The 24595-nt window shown below is 43.6% G+C and overlaps 3 protein-coding genes across 5 annotated transcripts in view; 1 reads left to right on the forward strand and 2 right to left on the reverse strand.

Moving 5' to 3' along the window:
* The first annotated feature begins 453 nt into the window (after window positions 1-453).
* Window positions 454-7767, forward strand: LOC142659121 (uncharacterized). Its single transcript, XM_075834904.1, has 3 exons — window positions 454-639; window positions 4176-4768; window positions 5764-7767. Exons 1-3 carry the CDS (start codon window positions 469-471, stop codon window positions 6056-6058), a joined length of 1059 nt encoding a protein of 352 aa, XP_075691019.1. The 5' UTR covers window positions 454-468; the 3' UTR covers window positions 6059-7767.
* Window positions 7768-14173: 6406 nt separating this feature from the next.
* LOC142658579 (LHFPL tetraspan subfamily member 3 protein-like) lies at window positions 14174-20379 on the reverse strand. Its single transcript, XM_075834153.1, has 4 exons — window positions 20281-20379; window positions 17273-17661; window positions 16809-17045; window positions 14174-14327 (listed from the first exon to the last, which is right to left on the reverse strand). The coding sequence occupies exons 2-4, from the start codon at window positions 17649-17651 to the stop codon at window positions 14305-14307; spliced, it is 639 nt and encodes a 212-aa protein (XP_075690268.1). The 5' UTR covers window positions 17652-17661; window positions 20281-20379; the 3' UTR covers window positions 14174-14304.
* A 1957-nt stretch (window positions 20380-22336) lies between these two features.
* Window positions 22337-24595, reverse strand: part of HDAC6 (histone deacetylase 6) — a 30422-nt gene continuing 28163 nt past the window's right edge. For all 3 annotated transcript variants that reach the window (XM_075834905.1, XM_075834906.1, XM_075834907.1), the window contains exons 28-29: window positions 23633-23761; window positions 22337-23313 (exon numbers count right to left, since the gene is read on the reverse strand). In XM_075834905.1, the coding sequence (XP_075691020.1) occupies window positions 23248-23313; window positions 23633-23761 (195 nt within the window). In that variant the 3' untranslated portion in view covers window positions 22337-23247. The remainder of the gene's footprint in view (window positions 23314-23632; window positions 23762-24595) is intronic.

Consider the following 24595-nt stretch of genomic DNA (forward strand, 5'->3'; position numbering starts at 1 on the left):
TCTGTATATTAGGAGGTGAGTGGTCTGATCTCTGTATATTAGGAGGTAAAAGGTCTGATCTCTGTATATTAGGAGGTGAGAGGTCTGATCTCTGTATATTAGGAGGTGAGTGATCTGATCTCTGTATATTAGGAGGGGAGTGGTCTGATCTCTGTATATTAGGAGGGGAGTGGTCTGATCTCTGTATATTAGGAGGGGAGTGGTCTGATCTCTGTATATTAGGAGGTGAGTGGTCTGATCTCTGGATATTAGGGGAAGTGAGTGGTCTGATCTCTGTATATTAGGAGGTGGTGAGTGGTCCTCTTCCTTTTGTTTGTACATTATTTGGCGGTAGTATATCTGCTTGCTGTCTGTGTATTAGGAGTAGGTAGGATCCTGTATATAAGGAGCGGTAATCAGGTAGTGGTTGTACACGTTACAGCAGGCTCCAGACCCCCTCCTTTTCCTCGGATGCTGTGACAATGCAGCATGGGGGTGGTGCTCTTTCCCTCCTCCTGTCTTTTCTGTCAGATCCCGGGCTCTCCATCCAGCAGTAACAGCATTCTCATATCAGGGCAGCGTCTTTCTGTCAGGATGGGCCCCTGTATCCTGTTGGTGGCTGTCACTGTCTGTTTGTCTGTCCCGAGTGCACTCAGTAAGGTCAGTGTCTCTCTCTTTTTATCTGGGTATTGCTCCATGGCTGTCTCTTATGTCTTGTCCATCCTTCCAGGCTTTGTCCATCTGTCCTCCTCATCCTTCATCTCTTCTCCTCCGTTCCTTATCATCCTTATCCAATCATCTCCTCCGCCTGTCCCTCGTCTTCCTTCTATTTGTCTTTGTGATCGCTCCCCAGGGTCTCTCTGCGTCACCGATTATTCTTTATCTTGCCATGATCCAATATTTTTCTCCTGAGCTCTCTGAGGACGAGGAATTAAGTTACCCGCTGACATCAGTTGACTATCATCCGATCTTACCGATGGTCTTCTTACTGATGGTCTTCTTACCTATGGTCTTCTTACCGATGGTCTTCTTACCGATGGTCTTCTTACCGATGGTCTTCTTACTGATGGTCATCTTACTGATGGTCTTCTTACTGATGGTCATCTGACTGATGGTCTTCTTACTGATGGTCATCTTACTGATGGTCTTCTTACTGATGGTCATCTCACTGATGGTCTTCTTACTGATGGTAATCTTACTGATGGTCTTCTTACTGATGGTTTTCTTACTGATGGTCTTCTTACCGATGGTCTTCTTACCGATGGTCTTCTTACCAATGGTCTTCTTACTGTAGGTCTTCTTACCAATGTCTTCTTACCGATGGTCTTCTTACCGATGGTCATCTTACTGATGGTCATCTTACTGATGTTCATCTTACTGATGGTCATCTCACTGATGGTCTTCTTACTGATGGTCTTCTTACCAATGTCTTCTTACCGATGGTCTTCTTACCGATGGTCATCTTACTGATGGTCATCTTACTGATGGTCATCTTACTGATGGTCAACTCACTGATGGTCTTCTTACTGATGGTCATCTTACTGATGGTCTTCTTACCGATTGTCTTCTCACTGATGGTCTTCTTACTGATGGTCTTCATGTCTATTGTCACCATGGGACAGCCCGGGGGACTGTGCTTGGTGGTTTTTTATCTGTTCACTATTGTTTCTCCTGAGATTTGCCAACTCCTGATCCTTCCACCCTCCTGGCTCCTTGACATAAACATGCCCTCTTGGATGATCTGGACCTGGAAAGATCAGAAGATCTTTTGGTGGTTGGAACATCTGAATGTCATGTCTATGGTCATCTTTACCCCGATTATGTTATGTCTTACGGTAGTTTTCATGTATCCAAGACTCTGTCCCCATCCTCCTCTAATTATGATGACATTCATGATGAGATGTGGCCATTTCCATCAATAATGATCTCCTGCTTTACAGATCTCATCTAATAAGCCCCTTATGTGATTAAGAGACCCCGTCGTATGACTCAGCCCCGCTCTGTATATATAGACTATAATGTCCTCGGAGCCCATACAGCGCTTGGTTACCTCATTATCAGTAATGACATTTTCTCCTGGGGCTGCAGTGATATTAGTCAGAGATACAGATACGCCAAGGATTAGTGGGTGAGCTCTGCTAATTAGAGGATGCTGCCAATAACAGGACTAGGGTTAGTCGGGCACCTGCAGATATAGGATAGTATCACATCACACAGTGCATATATACAAATACTGTATATAAGTCAGTATACTATGGCCCTGTGCCTGGGCGGATATATAGGTCTTTGTAGAATAATTACTTGTGTGAATAGATAATTCTGTATAGAATTACTCTGGGTTAGTATACTGCATAGGTCTATATAGAATACCTGCATCCGGCACCAGATCAAAGATTGTGAAAGCCGCTGGGAAAATTATGTGCGGTCATTTAGTGCTTTACTGTGGCAAAATAATGCAGCATACAGTACTTACATAATAGTGCCATACAGTGTCCATATACTGTAACAGTGCTATATAGGGCCCAAAAATACCGCCATGCACTGCTTACATAATAGTGCTATTTAGCGTCCATATAATACCATACAGTGCTTACATAATAGTGCCATACAGTGTCCATATAACAGTGCTATATAGTGCCCAAATAATAATACTGTATAGTGCCCAAATAATAATACTGTATAGTGTCCAAATAATACTGTATAGTTACCAAATAATAATACTGTATAGTGTCCAAATAATACCACCATATACTGATTATATAATAGTGACAAACAATGTCAACAGTGCTATATAAGTGCCCAACTAACAACACTCTATAGCGTCCAAATAATACCATTTAGTGCCCAAATAATACCACCATACAGTGCTTACATAATAGTGCCATAAAATATCCATATAACAGTTCTATATAGTGCCCAAATAATACCACCATACAGTGCTTACATAATAGTGCCATAAAATATCCATATAACAGTTCTATATAGTGCCCAAATAATACCACCATACAGTGCTTACATAATAGTGCCATAAAATATCCATATAACAGTTCTATATAGTGCCCAAATAATACCACCATACAGTGCTTACATAATAGTGCCATAAAATATCCATATAACAGTTCTATATAGTGCCAAAATAATACCACCATACAGTGCTTACATAACAGTGCTATGCAGTATCCATATAACAGTGCTATATAGTGCCCAACTAATAATTCCACACAGTGCTTATATAATAGTGCCATAAAATTTCCATATAATAGTGCTATATAGTGCATAAATAAAACCACCATACACTGCTATATATAATAGTGGCATACAGTGCCCATATAACAGTGCTATATAGTGTCCAAATAATAATATTACATTGCGTTCAAATAATACCATTATACAGTGCTTACATATTAGTGACATAGTGTGCCCAAATAATACCACCATGCACTGCTTACACAATAGTCCCATACAGTGTCCATATAACAGTTTTATATAGTGCCCAAATAACAATACCATATAGTGCCTAAACAAAACCTCCATACAGTGCTTACATAATAGCGCCATACAGTGTCCCAGTATTACTACCATATAGTGCCCAAATAAAATAACAACACTATGGGGTAAATTCACAATGTGCTACTAGGAAGTAAGTTTAGAAAAGGCAGTGAAAGCTGGGGATAGGGTGGTGAAGGCCATGGGGAAATTACCCCTTTAGTCTTTGTTAGTATTCTGCCTTGGCTCCATCCTATTTCTAGTAACCAGGTGGCTGTATACTGGCTGTGTCCCATTGGTAATGCAGACCCAACGCTTGCTCAAGGGTGAGCGGAACGTCGAACTTGGGCGCACCCTCAGCACTGTGTGTTGGGTCAAGGTGGTGGCATCTTATCCAGGTTCCTGAGGGGACATGTTTAGGGGAGCCCATCTTGGTCTAATGGACTCTTCCTCCATAGTGTACTGTATTAGGATGACTTATTGTCAAGTTATATTTCCGTTCTGATTGCAAGCTCTTCAGAGCAGTAGTCTGATGCCTGTTATTTGTCCATGCCTCGTAATTGTCATAATGTCCTTCATGAGTGGAATGAGGAACGCTAAACAAATTTATATTGATTGCAATATGGAATAGCTCAGAGCCTGGAGGTCCAGGAAATTCACTTACAGCTCTTTCCTTTTTTTCTTTCTTACCCATTTGCTTTCACATCCAGCCTCTGGGCGTATTGACCCATGATGACCTTGGCATCGCTCGAAGAATTAGAAGAAGTCTACCTTATGATGCCGATATGATGTCCTATGTGCCATCAGAACCTGTCCGCAATGAGCCTTTATACCCTGACCTAAGTCAAGCTATGCTTGCTAGACTGGCTGCTTATCCTCAAGAAGAACTTCTTGCCCGAGCCATGGAGAGGATGGGTAACCCCCGAAGAGTTGAACCTACTCATGATAGTCCATCCCTCCAACAATTGGTAGAAGAAGGTCAGAGGAGAGATAAGGAGACCATGTATCTAGCAAACCTTCTGCACTTGTGGAATCAAATCAACCAGGGTAAGGCTTACGTTGACCAACTTCAGGGTTTTCCAGGTCCTGTACCAGCAGACATATCAGAATATCAGAGGTCGTACCCGGACTATGATGATATTGGGGTGGGAAGTCGAACAAGACCACAGATCCCACGGAATCAGATGGCACAAGCATTGCAGAGTCATTACAGGCAGAATCGGGCCTTTGAAGGTCCTTCTTTACATTTTCAGCCAGACGAGACCAACGAGGATGGATATCCCATGGATGAAGATATGTTAAGGTAGGACAAAGTATATGAAACACCAATACCATGTTCTGAGATGTTTCCTCTGATTAGATTAGACATAAAACGTAGTACAAATAAGAAGATCAACGGCATCCAATCAGAATGCAGATGTCTTTCTGAAAGGGGAGGCTAGAGAATGTAAGCAAGTATCTGACTGGTTCCATGGGCAAGGCCAGGGGGGGAATGAGAGTGCACTGGGCTCTCAGGCTGAAACTAGTGATGTCACCGAGATGGGGCAGTGATGTCACTTGATGGTTATCCTGTCAACTGACTAAATGTCAAAAGTCGTCAGTGAAGCAATCTAGGTCGTACAGTCCCTGAATGATTCACAGCAATTAAAATCCATGATTATTGTTATACGTGGATGAAAGACATAGCAGGTGCCCATGACTCGTTCCATGAGAGTCAAGATTTAAAGGAGATCTTGTTCTAAAGATTGCTATATATTAAACAATTTATATTTAATGTTCTAGATTATTCACTGCTGATTAAAATGAGTCGTGTTTTGCCATTTTAAGTCTTCTTGCAATTCAAAGCTGCATTTGTAACATGCAATACCATTTTTCACCACTATCATCTGCAAATATTTTCCATAAACATTAATGCAACAGCGCCCCCACCTCTACAACTTGATCAAAATAATAAAACACACAGACATGACAGACTCTTAGTTTTACTATTCATTAGCAGTGCATGATTGATGAGCAGAGGTATACAAACAAAAGGAAAGTCTGATAGTGAAAGATATACAGTCACCCAGCAGCACAGAGTATTTCAGATGAGAGATATTGACCTGTCCACACATTTCATTCAGTTTGTAAGAATAGGCCAACATATGACAGGGTCCACAAGAAGTTGTAAGTTGAGGAAAGTCAGAGGCTGATATTGGAAGGGCCAGTCTCCCAGCAGCACAGAGTATTTAGGCAAGAATTATTTAAAGATGATAATTGTTGTGATTTATTAAACTTTTATGTCCAATGCCTTCACAGGTACCTAGTCACTCGTGTCTTATCTGCAATGAACGAGGCAGAAATGTCTCAGCGCCTGCCACCCATTCCCCCCCGACGCATGCGACGCTCGTTGGATGACGACCATGATGAAGACGCCCCGGCCAATCTGCTGCGTGTCAAACGTCTGGACACTGATAACGCAATCCCCGACTACACCTCCAATGGGCTGCTCCACAGGAAGCGTATTGATGGCGACCTCAATATTCAGAGCCGACCCAAACACTTTACTGATCAAAGGGTCACAGAGCAACTGCTGAAGTATTTCCCTGAGTAATTATCCACATAACCGTCCACATCATGCTCATACAACACATAGGTTCCTCATGGGACACAACATAGATACCTGTATCTGTCCATTCACCTGTTGTCTTACAGAAAAGGTCAAATCTGTAGGTAGGACGCTGTAACTTTCTCCCATGTCGGTTTTATGCTCAGTCATTGGCTAATCTAAAGCTTTAGTTTGCGTACTCCCAAGGTCACTTTGGTGTAGATTAAATTTGCTGCCAACTGAGCAGAAAGGGGGCATAATTCAATAATATGGTCAATATCTGAAAACCTGATTGCCCGGTTGATGTCTTGTTGGCCACAAAGCCCACCATTAACATGCATATTTGGTTAGTCCGGAAGAGGACGGGGTCTGTCCTGCAACCAATCAGCTGGGACTGAACCAATGAGCTATGAAAATCAATCATGGCTGATAATGGCTTATCCCCGTATCTGCCCATTTTCTCCAATGACGAGAACTCGTGCCATCTCTATAATGAATATGGCCGACTAAATGACCCTATTGGTGTCACAGAATCCAGGACCATCCAATATCGATAACCAGATTGGTGTCGAAATTGGACATGGAGCCTCCCTGAGAGTTCAGGTTGGGCCATTGAGTATTTGTACTACCAACTATGAAGACAAGGAAGATAACCCGTAGAAACAGGTCCTCCTTGCCCACTATAATGACATAACCCAGGAAAGATTGGGTCTACAGAGGTAGTATTGTCCATAGTATGCCAAGATTTAACACTAGAAGATGTTGGCCAGCTCCTATGTAGGGTATAAAACTTGAGAGATGGCATCCTCACCTCTACTGACTGTTGGGTAACTGGTGTGGGATGACCTATAATCTATGTAACGCCTCTAGATACAGAAGAGGGCACCAGGTTTAAAGGCCTATAGTGGTGTACTTTCAGCTGGTCATCAATAGGACCTAACTGTTTTTGGGCTACAAAATCAAGACTCAACCGGGAAATCGGGAGACAATATTTGCGGGGACGCAGCATATCTCTAGAGTATAAACATCCATGACACGTGGTCGGTTACCCAAGTTTACATGGCTTGGTATCTATAGGTGCACCTCCTACATGGAAGGAGACCTGATCACAGGTCACCTTAGCTCCATCGGAGAACCACCACGGGGCCACAGCTTGTTCACTTTACAGTATTGAGTCTGTCAAACATACAACATAGACCTTGCAGAATGTATGACACCCACTTGATAAAGACAGCAAAGTACTTGTCACCCTCATGTGGTCCACCTGTCCAGAGTCGTATTCCGAGCCACCAACACAATAGCACAAATGAGTGAGCGCCATCTTGGACCTCTGTGAATAACTCCAGCAAGGAGAACCCATAATGTTCATAGTCAATGTTAGGTCATTTCCATTTGTCCTAACCCAAACCACAGAATACATCTGAGGATGGATAGACCACATGCTCAAGAAACCTACGCTGTCTTAAAGGATAGCTCCACTTTTTAATTACTGCCCATAAAATGTTAAGGAATTGTATTATAAGCAATTCTCTTATATATTGTCATTAGCCAAATCACTCGTGCTTGAGGTGGGAGTGATGTAAGCCTAGCATATGGGGCACTTATGGGAAATTTAGAGGGATTGTCCATAAACATTAGAGGTACCGGCATTTGGTAAAAGGGTGTGGTCAAGATCAGGTTATTCTAAAGCCGGTCATAGACATCAGATTTTTGTTTGTAGGGGTTTTACACTGATCAATTATCGGGCAGACAAGCGATCATAGAATGCTCGATGCCGGGCAGCGATCAGCAGATGAATGAGCAAACGCTGGATCATCTGCTGGTCGTATCATTTTATAAAAGTAAAATATTATCGTTGTCGGCAGCACATTTGCCACGCTGCCGACATGACAATAACGTATAGGCACAAGCGATCGGAGTAACGACCGCTCGTCCCCATCCATAGCTTTGTGTGACCGGAGCAGACGAGCGCCGATCAACGATGTCTCGTTGATCAGCGCTCGCTGCACCGGCTGATTATCGGCCGGTGTAATAGGGGCTTTAGGTGGGATCCACCAACCAAGTAATGTATATGGGAGATAAGGATTGAAAGAATGGACTTTCATCTGCCTTAGGCCTTGTTCACATCTGCACTAGGGCTCCATTCCGACGTTCCGTTGGAGCTTTCCGTCAGAACGGAGTCCTGCCTGACAAAAACGGAAAACGACGGGACCCTTGCACAATGGAGACAAACTGAAACCATTGGCACCGGATCCGTCACCATTGAAATCAATGGTGATGGAAACCTATGGTTTCCGTTTGTGCCTGTCAGGGCTCCGTTCCAACAGAACGGAGCCCTAGCGCAGATGTGAACGAAGCCTTATCCAATATTTGCCAGAGATAAGCGGCACCTTGTGTGTCTATGGTAGCTCTCCAACTGTTCAGGAACTACAGCTCCCAGCATGGGAATTGCTAACATGGCAGTCCCATAACATTTTATTGAAAGTACCTCAGAAGTGGAGTTACCCTTTAAATTGTCAGGCATTACATCTACTCAAATCCATTTTATGTTCCGGAGAAGAAGAATGTAAAAAAACAACAGAATTTTTGCACCTTAATTGTTTACACATATCAAAACCTGATACAATGTCCCAAAAGCTGCTACAGGGGGTTCTGGTCCCCACATACACATCTGTCCTTACAGTACCAGCATAACATGGGCCTCATGCATCACCGTCCCTGCCCAATCAGAAGACAGCTTTCATTTTGTAAACTGCACTGTAGAAATGTAACACAGACTCTGATTGGTCGCTATGGAGAACAAGAACCCTTATGATACCTGAGGCCCGTTGTCTCCAGAATGTTCCACCTCCCATATACACAGCACTGGTCCAAATCCTACAAGACCCATATCTATATATCTAAACATATATACCCCACTGTGTACTCCATCCATTGTCACCCCGCTCTGTGCCCCAGTTTTTAATGTGTGTTATTTTTCTATCCTCGCTTATCGCATAGATGTGCACTTTGGAAAGTAAAGAGATGTCATTTATTGCATATTGCTCTGCAGGTTAATAAAATGGTGTATCGATATAAGACCCTTCCTCCGGTGTGACTGTATGACAGCGGCGCTAACATCATACTTGCCGACTTATATTAGAGATATATAGGACACGTACCCAACCTCAGCCATTTGTATCACAAATAGTGTATACGGTCCTCTTCATCACACCCTAAAATTAAGACAGACCCCCAAGTAGCCTCCAGACCCCCTGAACTAATATATACCCCAGACCGGACCACCTGAACAAATATAGGCCCAGACCCCCTGAACTAATACAGACCCCAGACCAGACCCCCTAAACAAATATAGACACAGACCCCCTGAACTAATACAGACCCCAGACCTCCTAAACTAATACAGACCCCAAACCGGACCGCCTGAACAAATATAGGCCCAGACCCCCTGAACTAATACAGACCCCAGACCAGAGCCCCTAAACAAATATAGACCCAGAACCCCTGAACTAATGCAGACCCCCAAACTAATACGGATACCGGACCCCTTTACTAATACAGACCCCAGACCAGACCCCCTAAACAAATATAGGCCCAGACCCCCTGAACTAATACAGACCCCAGACCTCCTAAACTAATACAGATACCAGACCCCTTTACTAATACAGACCCCAGACCAGACCCCCTAAACAAATATAGACCCAGAATCCCTGAACTAATACGGACCCGAGACCAGACCCCTGAACTAATTTATACCCCAGACCTCCTAAACTAATACAGATACCAGACCCCTTTACTAATACAGACCCCAGACCAGACCCCCTAAACAAATATAGACCCAGAATCCCTGAACTAATACGGACCCGAGACCAGACCCCTGAACTAATTTATACCCCAGATCTCCTAAAATAATACAGACGCCAGACCCCTTTACTAATACAGACACCAAACCAGACCCCCTAAAGAAATATAGACCCAGACCAGACCAAATAAACAAATATATAAGCACAAAGCCCCATAAATACTAACTGCAGACATATATGGAATCCCCATAAACAAATACAGACAAAAGGCCCCTAAAAAAAGACCCGAGACCAAACCCCCTAAATAAATTAAGACACTAGACCCCTAAACTAGTACCCAGACCCCAAACATATTCCAACCCCAGACCCCCTAAATAAATTTAGACACTAGATCCCCTGAACTAATATAGACACAGACCCTCTAAATACAGACCACAGATCAGATACTCACCTCACCCCGTTACTGCAGTCCGCTTCTCTCCCGGGAACCGGCGCAAACCAAGCCCTGATGCCAGCCATTGTGCCAGGGCATTGTCTGCAGCGGCGCCCCAGAGTGAAGAGGATGGCAGGAACAAGAGGTGAAATTATGCGACCATGGAACTTGCCTTCTCTTCTGTACATTTTGGGAGAGTAGGTAAGTATGGTTTATATACTGTATGGCTAAAAGGGCCTCCTCACATCTGTGTTGCCGGCTCCGTTAGGGGCCACCGTAACAAATCTGGACGAAAATATTGGAAAAAATATATATCCGGTAAAACCACGGACATCCTGACAAAAACCTGACAGAACCTATTAAAGTCAATGGGTTCCATTGGGCGCCACTGGCGTGTCTGTCATACCATAAAACCGATATTTTCGTTTTTCTGCTCCGCTAATGGAGCAGAATAACGGAAACACCAACGAGAGGTGTGAACCTTGCCTTACCGAAGCTGATTTGTATGTAAATCTGATTGCTGCATTGCTATGGATATACTGCATTGTAACCCCAGTCTTTTATATGGGGTTGTTAGGCAGCATGTCCCTAGCAACCAGTCTGTCTCACATTACTCAGGTCCAATTGCAGCAACTCAGGTGGAGTAAGGTTTAACCCAGTGGGACAGCTGGCACGTTGGGAGTAGTAGTCCTCTATCACGGTCTGGTCGCGGTGGCAGGGTCTGTCTCCCCTAGACCTCCCACACTCCTAGAGCTGGCACAGTGATGAGGGGGTTGCACTTAGATGATGGTGGTAGTTGTTCCACCACCCTGTGTAAATGTCACCCAGCTGGTGGAAGGCGGGTGCCCTTGATGGTGTAGTGCAAATGACGGCAGGAGACTGTAGTAAAGTTGAACAAATAAACTTACGGTTCCTTTACTGATAGCAAGTTGCAGAAAACTTCCAAGATGGAGGCACACAGTTCTTATAAAACAGTTTTCCAACAATCGGCTGGCTGAGATGGAGCAAGGTTTCTAAAATCTCAATTTCAATCTCAAATTCAGCTCCGCCCTCTTTCTAGAACAATCTGCAGAGCATCAATCACAGAAATAGGGGACGCCGACGAGACAGCTGGGTGATCGGCGCTCGTTTGCTCCTGTCACACGGAGCTATGGATGGGGACGAGCGCTCGTTACTCTGATCACTTACATTTTGTGAACGCTCGTTTGCCCAAAAATTGGCCGGTGTAAAAGGGCCCTTAGGCTGAGTTCACACGGGGTGGATATGCTGCGTAAAAGAACGCAGTGTATCCGCCCTGTTCGCCGCAGGGAATTCTGGCCGAAAAACCGCACCAAACTGCTACCAGGCCGACGTATCATCCCAGGCGACCGCGGCAGACTGTGATTGGCTGCAGTGGTAGTCACATGGGATGAAGCGTCATCCCAAGAGGCCTGCCCTCTGACATCATCCAGGCCGGCCTCTTGGGATGATGTTTTATCCCATGTGACCGCCGCTACCGCCTGTGATTGGCTGCAACAGTCACATGGGATGAAACGTCATCCCAGGAGGCCGGCCTGGAGGAGGAATCTTGGGTAAGTATAAGGTTTCTTTATGTTTTTTCCTGAGTTGTATTTTTTTGTGGCGGAATCGGTTACTTTCACATTGGATTCAATTGGGAAAACCCACCACAAATAAGCAGCGTTTACGCAAATACAATTGACTTGCTGCGGAATAAAATTCCGCACCGCAGGTCAATTTCTGAGCGTTTTTTCCGCTCAGTATTTACGCAGCTTGTGGATGAGATTTGTTTTATCTCATCCCCTTTGCTGCTACTGTATTTGCTGTGGATTTTCCGAAATTAATTCCGTAGCGGAAAATCTGCAGCATTTACGCAACGTGTGAACTGACCCTTACTCTCCTGCTCCCGCTTAAGATGGTTTAAATCAGGCATTTTAAAGGCACAGTACATAAAATATCAAATGCAGTGCAAGCAATAATTAGCTAAACGTTTTAGGGTATGTTCACACGGCAGCGTCCGTTACGGCTGAAATTACGGTGCTGTTTTCAGGAGAAAACAGCACCGTAATTTCAGCCGTAATGGCATGTGCAGGCGTCTTTCGCTGCGTCCATTACGGACGTAATTGGAGCTGTTTTTCCATGGAGTCCATGGAAAATGGCTCCATTTACGTCTGAAGAAGTGACATGCACTTTTTTGGCGCGGGGGTCTTTTTTACGCGCCGCCTTTTGACAGCGGCGCGTAAAAAAATGACCGTTGGCACAGAACATCGTAAGACCCATTCAAATGAATGTGCAGATGTTTGCCGACGCTTTTGAGCCGCATTTTCGGATGTAATTCGGGGCTAAAACGCCCGAATTACGTCCGTAAATAGGGTGTGTGAACCCGGCCTAACAAACTTCTGACATGTCAGAAGTTTTGATTCGTGGGGGTCCGAGCACCGAGACCTTCAGCAATCGCTAAAACAAAGCAGCTGAAGTGCTTGTTTGAGCGCTCAGCCACTTCGTTTCTGTTCGGCTTTTTCCGGATATCAATGTATCGGAGGACGGACTCAATAGAAAGTCTATGAGTCCGTACTCCGATACATTGGATTTCCGCAAAAAGCCGAACAGAAACGCACTGTACAATTTGGTCTGGACTGGAGTAAAGAAGGGACAAGGAGATTTATCAAAACTGGTGCAAAGAAAAAGAGGGGTAGTTGTCCAGAGCAACCAATCAGGTTCAATCTCTCATTTTTTTAAGGTCCTTTTGAAAATGAAAGAAGTAATCTGATTAGTTGCCATGGGCAACTACCCTTTTTACTTTGCACCACTTTTGATAAATCCCCACCTTAGGCTCTGTTCATATTGCCGTTCAGAGCCTGCGTCACTTTTGAAAGCAATATTAGAACAGCATGCAGTAGTATTCTTGCTGTCAAAATGACGGAGACCTCACCTCATTGTAAGGGTATGTGCACACACAAAATCAAAAAAGTCTGAAAATACGGAGCTGTTTTCAAGGAAAAACAGCTACTGATTTTCAGACGTTTTTTTAAGCCGCTCGCGTTTTTCGCTACGTTTTTTACAGCCGTTTTTGGACCTGTTTTTCTATAGAGTCAATGAAAAAAGGCTCCAAAAACGGCTCAAAAAGTGACATGCACTTCTTTTACGCGGGCATTTCTTTACGCGGCCGTTTTTCAAAACGGGCGCATAAAAAAACGCCCAGTCAGAACAGAACGCCGTTTTTCCCATTGAAATCAATGGGCAGACGTTTTGAGGCGCTCTGCTTCCGATCTTTTGGCCGTTTACGGCCCAAAAAACGGCCAAAAATAAGCCGTGTGAACATACCCTAAGTCAATGGGGGTCCGTTGATGGCTGTTTGGATCCGATATAAACGAAAGCCATGACACCAGTGTGAACAAAGCCTTAGCAGAACTCTATTCGGGCCTTCCTCTATCTCCTCACGTGACAACGAAAAAGATGCAAATTAAAACACTATATAAAAATGGCGCAAGTGGCATTATACATTTAGCGCAACACCACTTCTCTTACTTATGCTACCCCATGGCTGCCGTAAACGTACACCAGTATTTTGCGCACATCTTGACCTTATTGCCCATAGCAACCACTGCCGCTTTCATTCATGAGCTCTGATTGGTCGCTATGGGCAACAAGGCCAGTTTTAATAAATGAGGTCTATTGTCCTACCTCCCAAGAGTCCAGTTTTTGTAGGATTGTCCCGCCAACGAAACTGCAAAGAGGCAGCGTTTATGTAGATTTGGATGAAATCTGGCGTTTCGAGGCCGTTTTTGTGGCGTTCTCTTGTTGAATGGGGTCGGAGCTTAAGGTATCTGCCATTTTGTATTCAGATGTTGGGAGGTCATGCAATGTTTTGTGGATGTATAACACTCATTTACACGTCACAAACGTTCGTTTTTATTAATACAGAATAAAACATTGGGACGCAATACCATTAACAGCGTAAAATCGAAAATCCGAGAGGGGCGGATCATCCGTAAAACACAACTTGTTCACGTCAGTGGTCAGGGGGTGTCTGAAGGGAACCCTAAAAAACAGTAAAAAGGAATTACTAATAAAAAAAACCTTATAAAAATGTATGAAAGCAAATAATTATAAATTTGTATTTTAACATCCCCCGCTCCACAGTTTTTCACTTTACTGAGTCATCGCGAGCTAATAATTATCTGGACCTTTACCGTATATACAGCCGCCAGCTGACAAAAGTGCAAGGACTGCAGAGGATGACGCAGCGGGATCCCGGAGGATTAAACTAGTACATGCATGGATAAGATATTCTAATACTGCCCCCTAATGGACAAAAAACTATGAGAAAAACTGGATCTGAACAATAAATTTCTTATCTGAATCGGACTGCTTCTTGAAAGGCAAATGACATTTTCTAGGACAAAATAGATATAATAACAGCTCGGATCTGTTCGGTTGGTATGGGCAACTGTATTCTATTAATATTCTAGACGGTGGGATTTTTAGTAACCTGGCAACCCCCTCCTCTGGATAGTCCAAGTACGTCTCCGGGAATGGAGGAGAGTGACCTTGAGTAATCATCTTGCATTTTTATTAAATAATATAAACGGCATAGCTCTCAGCTCATTGTACCACTGGCTCGTTGTATCTAAGCCTATCATGTGTGATACGGTCTGCTGAGCCAGTGTATCTAACCTATACTGTCTGCTGAGCTGGTGTGTGTCAGAGAACCCGCTGCATTACATCCCCATCATGTCATGTTACTGAATTCTTGCACATTAGTCCTAAATTGTATGTACTCAGGTCATGCCCACAATACAATAGCCCAAAAACCTCCATTAACAGCGCCATTAGAGTGCCCCCTTATAAATAGTGACAGCAAATACCGGTACTATTTTATTTACTGTAAATTGGTCCGAAATGTTGATGAATTTTAAAACATATCTATATAGGTGTGGGAGTTTTCGGATACAGAGCTCCAAATCTCCTGCATAGAAACAGAATTCAATGATAAAACCATGCCTGCCTTCAGCCACCACTAGGGGGAGCTCACTGCGTACTTATTTATACAGACCCCATTAAAGTGAATGGAAGCAATACAAATACCTATTCACAAAGCTCCCCCTAGTGGCGGGCTGCCAGCATCTTTTTAAATGCTCTGCAATATATATATGTATATATACTGGTATTTCTCACTGCTGGAATGCTCTGCAGTATACAGTATATACTGGTCATTGTCACTCCTGGCATATGGTGATGCTCTATAGCACATACACTCGTCGATGTCACTGATAGGGCGATGCTCTGCAATGTATACACCGGTAAATATCACTGCTGGCATAGGGAGATACTCTGCAGTACATACACTGGTCATTGTTACTGCTGGCCTAGGGCGATGCTCTGCAGTATATACACCGGTCAATCTCACTGCTGGCATAGGGCGATACTCAGTATATACTCCAGTCATGGTCATTGCCACTGCTGGTATAGGGCGATGCTCTGCTGTATATACGCCGGTCAATATCACTGCTGGCATAGTGCAATGCTCTTCAGTGTATACACTGGTCAATATCCTTGCTGGCATAGGGCAATACTCTGCAGTATATACACGGGTCAATATCACTGCTGGCATAGTGCAATGCTCTGCAGATTTTTGGGGAAGTTGCTAAACCAATAATTTGCTCATTACTGCTATAAATGTAGAGAGGAACCAAAACAAAACAGGAAGTAAAGGGGGAAGAAGTTCTAGACGCGCGTTTCTTCATTCTTGGCGCACAGTATAAATTCATTTTTTTCCAGTTCATATCTGTTCTTATAGTCAAATCCACCGGCCTCATATATAAAACAGTCTCCATTTTAAATATAGCAACCAATCAGAATTAAGTTTTCATATTCTAACCTGTGCTGGAAAAATAAAAGGTGGCCTCTGATTGGTTGCCGTGACAATAAGGAACTGCAGCAGTTTTAGATACATGACTGTCCGCTGAGTGTTGGGGCCCGGGTCCTAAAAGTTACTCAAGGTCTGACACTTATTATGATATGTCTAATAAAAACAGAGGGTCTCGAAGGTCACCCAAAATGGGGGACATCTCCCAGACTTCCAGCAGGGCAGACTAATCTCCCACAAAGGCTACCTGCAGCCACCACTAGGGGGAGCAGGCTGCATATGTATTTATATTGCTCCTACTGACTTCAATGGGAGCTGTATAACTATGTATGTAATTGAGCTCCCCTAGTGGTAGTTGCAGGCAGTCAGATTTTTATCATGTGGCTGTGTAAAGAAAAGGAGGGATTTGGAGCTCTGTATCAGAAAAATGGAGCTCCAACTCTATAAAGATATATCATGAGATTAACCAACACTGAGTTTTGCACCTATTACGGTAAATTTGCTGAGTACCCGGTTTATAATGTGGCACTCTGCTGGCACTACTTATGGGGGCACTCTGGTGTTGATGTTATTGAAGGCACATTGGCTGTGGTTTGGGGGGGGGGGGTATATAATTGCGTCAATAGAAAAAATTAGTAGAAATGAGGCACTTACCTTTCTTGACGGTTTTAACATCACTGGGGTTCAAAGCATCATGACGTTTCCCGAGAGTGAACCCCAAAATGGACAGAACCAGACAGTCGAAGATTCCTAATATGGCCAGAATAAAGCCCCAATGTACCGAGCAAGTTCCCAGCTCGTACCTGTCTGAGCGGTAGTTACATAATGGCCGCACGACGTGGGAGTCCAAGCCGTCAGGGAAGAGGATACAGGCAAGAGTCTGGCAGAAAGCTGGAAAAGACCAAGAAAATCAGAGGAGACGGGTAAATTAAAGGTTAATCAATGTAACGTTCAGGATCTCTGCTTGCTGTCAGTGAACAGAAACAATTGAGAACAGAATAAAATACTTCTCACAGCTGAGGGTTTGTTACAATTGTATCTAGATACATCAGAAGCACAAATCTTTCCCCTGCTCTGATTTAGGGACCCATCATCTCTAGATTTAACTCATACAGTACCGGCAGTCAGTTGAAGCCAAGCGCAGAGTTTGTAGACCGTCCCCAAGTGACAGAACCACAGCAGCACGATGCAAGCCAGGCTGAGCAGAACCAGCAGCAGAGCCCCAAGCATGAAGCCAGCAGCTGTCTGGAATGGTGGGAGAGCCTCCAGGACGCCCTGAGGACCCCGACATTCTGTGCCCCAATCTGTCTCCACACAAACCTGGTAGAGTCCAAAATGTCCACTACCCTCCCCACCTAAAACCCAGGTCGGCTGCAGAAGAACAACAATCTCCAGGATACCAAGGAACAGGGTGCAGGACGCCCATAAAACAGTGACTGCCCGCCCATTCTGGACGAAGTCTGTTTCATATAGAAGAAAATGTCCAGGGGGATCCATGAAGGGCGACCTGGAAGGAAAACATACAACAAATGTATTTTATCTCCAAACATAAAACTTGCCTCCATTATAAACATTACTGATCTAGAGCCTCCTCTATACAGATACATGACGTAGAACCTCCCTCCTCTAAACAGATACATGACCTAGAATCTGCCTCCTCCTCTAAACAGATACATGACCTAGAACCTCCCTCCTTCAAACGGATACATGACCTAGAACCGTCCTCCTCTATACAGATACATAACCTAGAATCTCCTCTAAACAGATACATGGCCTAGAACCTGCCTGCTCCTCTATAAAGATACATGACAAAGAACCTGCCTCCTCCTCTATACATATACATAACCTAGAATCTCCTCTAAACAGATACATGGCCTAGAACCTCCCTCCTTCAAACGGATACATGACCTAGAACCTTCCTCCTCTATACAGATACATAACCTAGAATCTCCTCTAAACAGATACATGGCCTAGAACCTGCCTACTCCTCTATAAAGATACATGACAAAGAACCTGCCTCCTCCGCTATATGGATACATAACCTAGAACCCGCCTCCTCTATACAGATACATGACCTAGAACCTGCCTCCTCCTTTATACGGATGACCAGGAACCTGCCTCCTACTCTATACAGATACATGACCCAGAACCGGCCTCCTCCTCCATACAGATACATGACCCAGAACCTGCCTCCTCCTCTATACAGATATATGATACAGAATCTGCCCCCTCCTCTATACAGATACATGACCCACAACCCACCTCCCCCTCTATACAGATACACAGCCTAGAACCTGTCTCTTCTATACAGATACATGACATAGAACCTGCCTCCTCCTCCTCTATATGGATACATGACCTAGATCCTGACTCCTCCATACGAACACATAACCTAGAACCTGCCAACTCCTCTATACAGATTCATGACCTAGAATCTGCCTACTTCTCTATACAGATACATTACCTAGCACCTGCTTCCTCCTCTATACAGATACATTACCTAGCACCTGCTTCCTCCTCTATACAGATACATGACCTAGAAACTGCTTCCTCCTCTATACAGATACATGACCTAGAGCCTGCCTCCTCTATACAAATACATGACCTAGAGCCTGCCTCTTTTTTAAGGATGCATGACCTAGAACCTGCCTACTCCTTTATACAGATACGTAAACCAGAACCTGCTTCTTCTTCTATATGGATATATGACCTAGAACATGCCTAGTCCTTTATAAAGATACATGAACCATAGCCTGCCACTTCATCTATACAGAATCACTTAGGAGCTGCCTCCTCCTCTATACAGACACATGACCTACAACTTGTCTCCTCCTCTATAGAGACATGACCTAGAACCTGCTTACTCCTCTGTACAGATACATGTCCTAGAACTTGCCTGCGCCTTTATCCGGATACATGACATATAACCCACCTCTTCTATACAGATACTTGATCTAGAACCTGCCTACTCCACTATATGGAGTCTTGGCCTAGAACCTGCCTCCTCCTTTATACAGATACATGACCCAGAACTTTTCTTCTCCTCTATACAGATACATGACTTATAATATGTCTACTCTATACGGATACTATACAAATAAATTACCCAGAACCTGCCTACTCCTTTATACAGATACATTACCTAGAACCTGCCTACTTCTTTATACAGATAAATTGCCCAAAACCTCGGGATGTGCCTCCATTACATACCTGACCTGCCTAATCCTCTATACGAATACATGACCTAGAACCTGTCTCCTCCTCTATACGCATACTAAACCTAGAACGTGCATTTTCCTTTATATGGCTATATGACCGATAACCTGCCTCCTCTATATAGATACATGACCTGGAACCTACCTCCTCTATATAGATACATGACCTAGAACCTACCTCCTCTATATAGATACATGACCTAGAACCTGACTCCTCTATATGGGTTCATGACCTAGAACCTGCCTCCTCAATAGTGATACATGATCTATACAGATTATTGACCCATAACTTGTCTTATTTATAGATATCCAATCGAGAACCCACCTCTTCGATAGTTATCTAACCCTGTCTCTCCTTTTCTATACCGATATTTAATCTGGAACCAGTTTTCTACTTTATATAGCTATATGTCAATTTTGCCTAAAATCTATCCCCTCCTATATACCTATATTTGGCCCAGAACCTTTCTTCTCCACTATTCACATACCCAGAACCTATACATTTCTCACTACAAATACCTAACCAAGAACCTGCCGCCTTCTTCTCTTTACATGTCTGACCTAGAACCAGTCTTCTATTTTATATAGATATATTGGCATCACATTAAGAATCCACGTCCTCTATACCGAAACTTGACCTAGAGCCTTTCTATTCCACTATTCACATACCTGACCTAGAACCCTTCAACGTCCACTAGATATCCGACCAGATTTCTAATCTAGAACCTTCTCCTATATATTGATATAAAACCTGCCTCCTCCTTATTATGGTCGATATTCTTCCCAAGAACCCCTCTCCCTCCCTGAACAGATACCTGACCCAGAACCTGCTGCTTATAATGCATACCGAGATCCATAAATCCAGCACATATGGGGCGTCTATAGGGAATATCTTCAGGATTGTCACTCACCCTGATGGTGTTTCGCTGTCTTCAGTGCATCACATTTGCAGGATTTTTAGTCCTTTGAGCAGCAGCTAAGACGTCTCCCCTCCCCTTCTCCGCAGAACACAACCCCCTCCTCTCTCTACAGCAAGCACCTAGGGCTCCCAGTTTGCACATGTGCAGATATGGCTGCCATATTTTCCCTATTATTTTCCAGTCCTATAGTTTTGAACATTGACATGAGGATATATGAACCTCTCAGCTGATGCTGCTATATCTCACACATATATATCCCCCTTCTCTAACATATAACCTTCTTTCTACTGCTCATCATATAATTACATATAAAATCCATCCTCTATGCTGCACACTGCATTTGCTCTCTCCTTCCTATGTAACAAATATACGGCCTGCATCTTGCATATTATATATACCCTCGTATTGTACTGCCTCTTGCCAATATATACAATGCCACATGCATCATTTATACAACTAATCACCTGAAATAATGTAGGTTCTCCCGGTTTACCACTTATTTGACCTATGAGAAAAGTATCGGACTGTGACCCCCAAAGAAAATGGGATAGACTTCGGTAGTAAGAGACCCGCTCCACTGTCAACTTTAATGCTGGTTAGTCCAAGAGGTCTTCTGCTCAGTAGTAACTAATAGTGGATCAGCTCCTTTGCTCCAGTGTCCCCATGACAACACTTCCTGTCCTGGGCTCTAGCAGTTCAGCCTTACCATAGTATGGATCCAAATCACTAGCCACATCAATGACCACATACTAGCCAGTTTGAATAGCAGTCTTTAGTTTCTGAACATGTTACACCAATTACCCTATAGGCCATGCAGCGTGGAAACGGTAAAATGAAGAATTATAACTAGTAGATATTTTAGTTTTAGTTAAGCCATGTGATGCATCATTTTTGGCTACACCATTCTAAATCTGCCCCCTCACCCTTCTGAGCGAAGCCTTGTTGTCACATAACATAAAGGGTGGATTCTGACACACATTTTCTGGCGTGAGAAAATAGGTGTCAAGGAGATAAAAGCCACTAACTGCTACAATGTAGGAACCATACTGTTACAGTGAATATAAGGAGCACGTGTGAGAGGGGATTTTTGTTTTTGGCCGGTTCTCCTTTAATAGGCCTTTAAAGTGCCAGCGCATATTAGCTGAGAGCCGATATTTATGGAACTGTGACCTATTGTGTCATCATAGGCGTAATTGCGACCTTTAAAGCTGCCTTTATATGGCCTGATCTTACTGGCTGACCTGAGGAACTCCGCAGCATTAACGAGATTCGGTCCAGATCTATATATTCAGTGAAATACAGAAGGAACAGATGAAACGTTGGCGCCATTGTCGCAAGCTACTGGTGCTCCTAGGGCGGCCATACACGATGTCCCACCGCCAAAACGAAACGATGAGGATCAGACCACTGAGACCCCCTCCAGACCAATGGGACTGAAATAGTCTTTTTCTCAGGATCATATATTCTGTCACAGCTCATTATGTACTAATTTAAAGGTGTTTCTAAAAGGGGTGGGGCCGTGACAACTTCATTCATTTTAATGAAAAAAAAGCATATAGCGGATTCAGCCAGACAGTCCACCTTTTAAAAGCAAAATGAGGCAACTTTGCAAATAGTCTTGATTGAAAATTCCATACTATTTTGCGTATACAGCTCTCATGCAGACATATGTATCTCCGTGGTTACAGACTACAAACTCTTTATGTAGTCTGATCCTGCAGTCATGTACTAGTCCCTTGCTTCTTGCTGACTACCCTGAGCACTGTGAAGTCCTCAGCCGTGTCAGTGTGACAGAGGGAGTGGGAAGACGCACAAGAACACAGCATAGAAAGAAGGGGAGAAGGTGCGAGCAGCTTCACAGGGAATGCCCACTGAGCTCTGAATCTGCAGCTGCACAAGCAATTGTAAGGGAAAGCAGCCAACCACATAATGCAGCTTGCACCTTTTGATCATTTTGTCTCATGACAAGGGCTGGTACTTGTTGTGTTACTAGGGAGCACGCGGGCGCTCTACGTAGAGTACTGGAGAAATAAAACGCACCACAGGGTCAGTTTATGTAAATTTGTGTCTGATTAAATACAGCAAATAATTAAATAACCATAAAAAACACAAAGATGTGAGAAGAAAAACGGCGGAATTTTACCATGTTGTCACTGTTCCATAGCCTACAAGGTCATGCCAAGGTGAAGCGCGCGGACACGCCCCTTCAAATTAGGACACACCCATATATATATATATATATATATATTGTGTCATATATATAATCTCCATCTCTATAAGGGCCTATTATAGCTGTCCTAGTGACACAAATTTTTACACGTACTTTCTAATAAGCTTTGTGTATCAAAATCCTCACTTTTCAAGATCTCTGCTATCTATCAGTGAATGGGATCATTGTTGTGCAAGCTATATAAACCTAATACTTCTCACATCTGAAGGTTTGTTACAATTGCATCCAGTCTAAACAATCCTCTATTAATCAAACACAATTTTTCTCCGGTCCTGGCAGCTTGCTACAATGTGTCAGTGTGGGTAAAGTCTAGAGTCCGGGCTGTTTATTGTACAGAGGATTGTGTGAGAAGTATGAGGTCTGTATAGGTTTTCAAACTCAGGCCGTAAACAAGACGGTTCCTATTCTCTGACGGCAAGCAGAGATCTTGGAAATAATGGGAAATTGAATCACAAAGTATTTAAAAAAGTTGCAGAACTGCATTATACAACGGGGAGGAACATTTTAGTATCTCAATTGGACAAAGGTGGATTTATAGTAAAACACTCAAGGTCTGTAAAGCAGAGGGTTAATAAGTAACGGAGAGGGGGATGGGAGTCTTAAATATAATAATTAAGTAATTGACAGTCCTTAAAGTCTATTACACAGGGATCTCTAGTTGTGGCGGTCTCCGTGCAATTGTCGTAGTAAAACCGCTTGCACCGTCTGGCAGCGAATATCTAGGAACTTTAGACTCCGGGCATATCCTCACCAAACTTGGATTGGTAGGCGGATTGCTTTGCTGGAATAAGAACCTGCAGGGAAAAAAAAAAAAGAGAGAGCTTGCTGTCAGTGAATGGAAACAATCTTGTTTGCATAAGGAAGCTTAAAACCCATCCTGATCATATACAGCTGACACAGCTGCAGGGCTCGTTACAGTGTGATCCTGTTGTTTTTGTCAGGATCTGCTGTCAATATTTACTCACTTGATCCTAAGTTTCCTCTTGAGATCAGCAGCGCCAGAAGTGTCTGGCAGCTGCTTATCTCACCCGCACTATTAAAATAAGAAGCAGGCCTGGTTGAGCTGAGGGTCTCAACAGCAGTCACCCCCCCCCCCCATGGCGGGTACTCTACCTCATTATGAATGTAAGCGTCACAGCTATAACACCACACGGAGAGGTCTGAGAAGCTGAGCACGATGTTATGGCCGCAGGAGACTCCATGACACATCATATGCTGCGAGACGTATCTACCGCACAGAACCTGAGGAACACAAAGAACGGTTAGAACGACCCTCCCTCCGCCAAGACCCTCTGGGGCTGGGGGGGCATGGCAACCATTCCTAGGTAAGGTGAAATCGTCGTCTTAGCCTACACCCTTCTCTGGCTGTAGGGGGCAGTATTTGGCATTACACAGTCCATCTCTATACTTTCGTATCAATGTATAAAGAAACGTTCTGCAAGTTTCTGACACACTGTGTTTAACGTCCTCAACCCTTTCAAGATCTCTGCTTGCTGACAATGAAGGGGGACATATTTGTTTAAATTCAAAGGCTGTACATAAAGTCCCAATGCTGTTTAAACAACTTAGGGTTTGTTACAATGTACCAGTCTAGGCAATCCTCTGGGAGGTAAAAAAGCATGGACTCCCAACTGACACATTTAACCTGCACTGATACATTGTAACAAACTATCAAGACAGGAGTGACATTTGTGCTGTATTTAGCGAACAGAGAATTGTCTAGACTGGAGACCTGTACAGATGTGAGACTTTCCACAGCGGAAGGTTTGCTCTGCGCGTAAACAGCACAAATCTCTCCCTTGATAGTTTGTTACAATGTATCAGTGAGAGTAAAATGTGTCAGTCTGGACTGTTTAGCTTGAAGAAGATTGTCGTGTCTGGATAAAATTGTAAGAAACCCTTAGCTGTGAGATGTATTGGGGTCTATACAGGTTTTCAGACACTAACTGTAAAGAAAAAAAAAGTTCCTGTTCACTAACAGCAAGCAGAGATCTTGAAAATGGTGCAAAGTTGCCGAACTTTCATTATACAGTGATTAAGCTGATTGAACACAGCGGTCACAATATGATTGAGAGA

Source organism: Rhinoderma darwinii, chromosome 8 (assembly GCF_050947455.1).
Source record: "Rhinoderma darwinii isolate aRhiDar2 chromosome 8, aRhiDar2.hap1, whole genome shotgun sequence".
NCBI lineage: Eukaryota > Metazoa > Chordata > Amphibia > Anura > Rhinodermatidae > Rhinoderma > Rhinoderma darwinii.

What these genes read in the sequence shown, in the direction of transcription:
- LOC142659121 (XM_075834904.1), top strand. Translation starts at nt 469, where the DNA reads ATGGGGGTGGTGCTCTTTCCCTCCTCCTGTCTTTTCTGTCAGATCCCG. An exon ending in TCCCGAGTGCACTCAGTAAG is followed by an intron (nt 640 to 4,175) that starts GTCAGTGTCTCT and finishes TTTCACATCCAG; the next exon opens with CCTCTGGGCGTATTGACCCA. An exon ending in ATGGATGAAGATATGTTAAG is followed by an intron (nt 4,769 to 5,763) that starts GTAGGACAAAGT and finishes ATGCCTTCACAG; the next exon opens with GTACCTAGTCACTCGTGTCT.
- LOC142658579 (XM_075834153.1), bottom strand. Translation starts at nt 17,651, where the DNA reads ATGGATCCCCCTGGACATTTTCTTCTATATGAAACAGACTTCGTCCAG. An exon ending in TTGGCTTCAACTGACTGCCG is followed by an intron (nt 17,046 to 17,272) that starts GTACTGTATGAG and finishes GGTCTTTTCCAG; the next exon opens with CTTTCTGCCAGACTCTTGCC. An exon ending in TGTTAAAACCGTCAAGAAAG is followed by an intron (nt 14,328 to 16,808) that starts GTAAGTGCCTCA and finishes ACTGTTTTTTAG; the next exon opens with GGTTCCCTTCAGACACCCCC.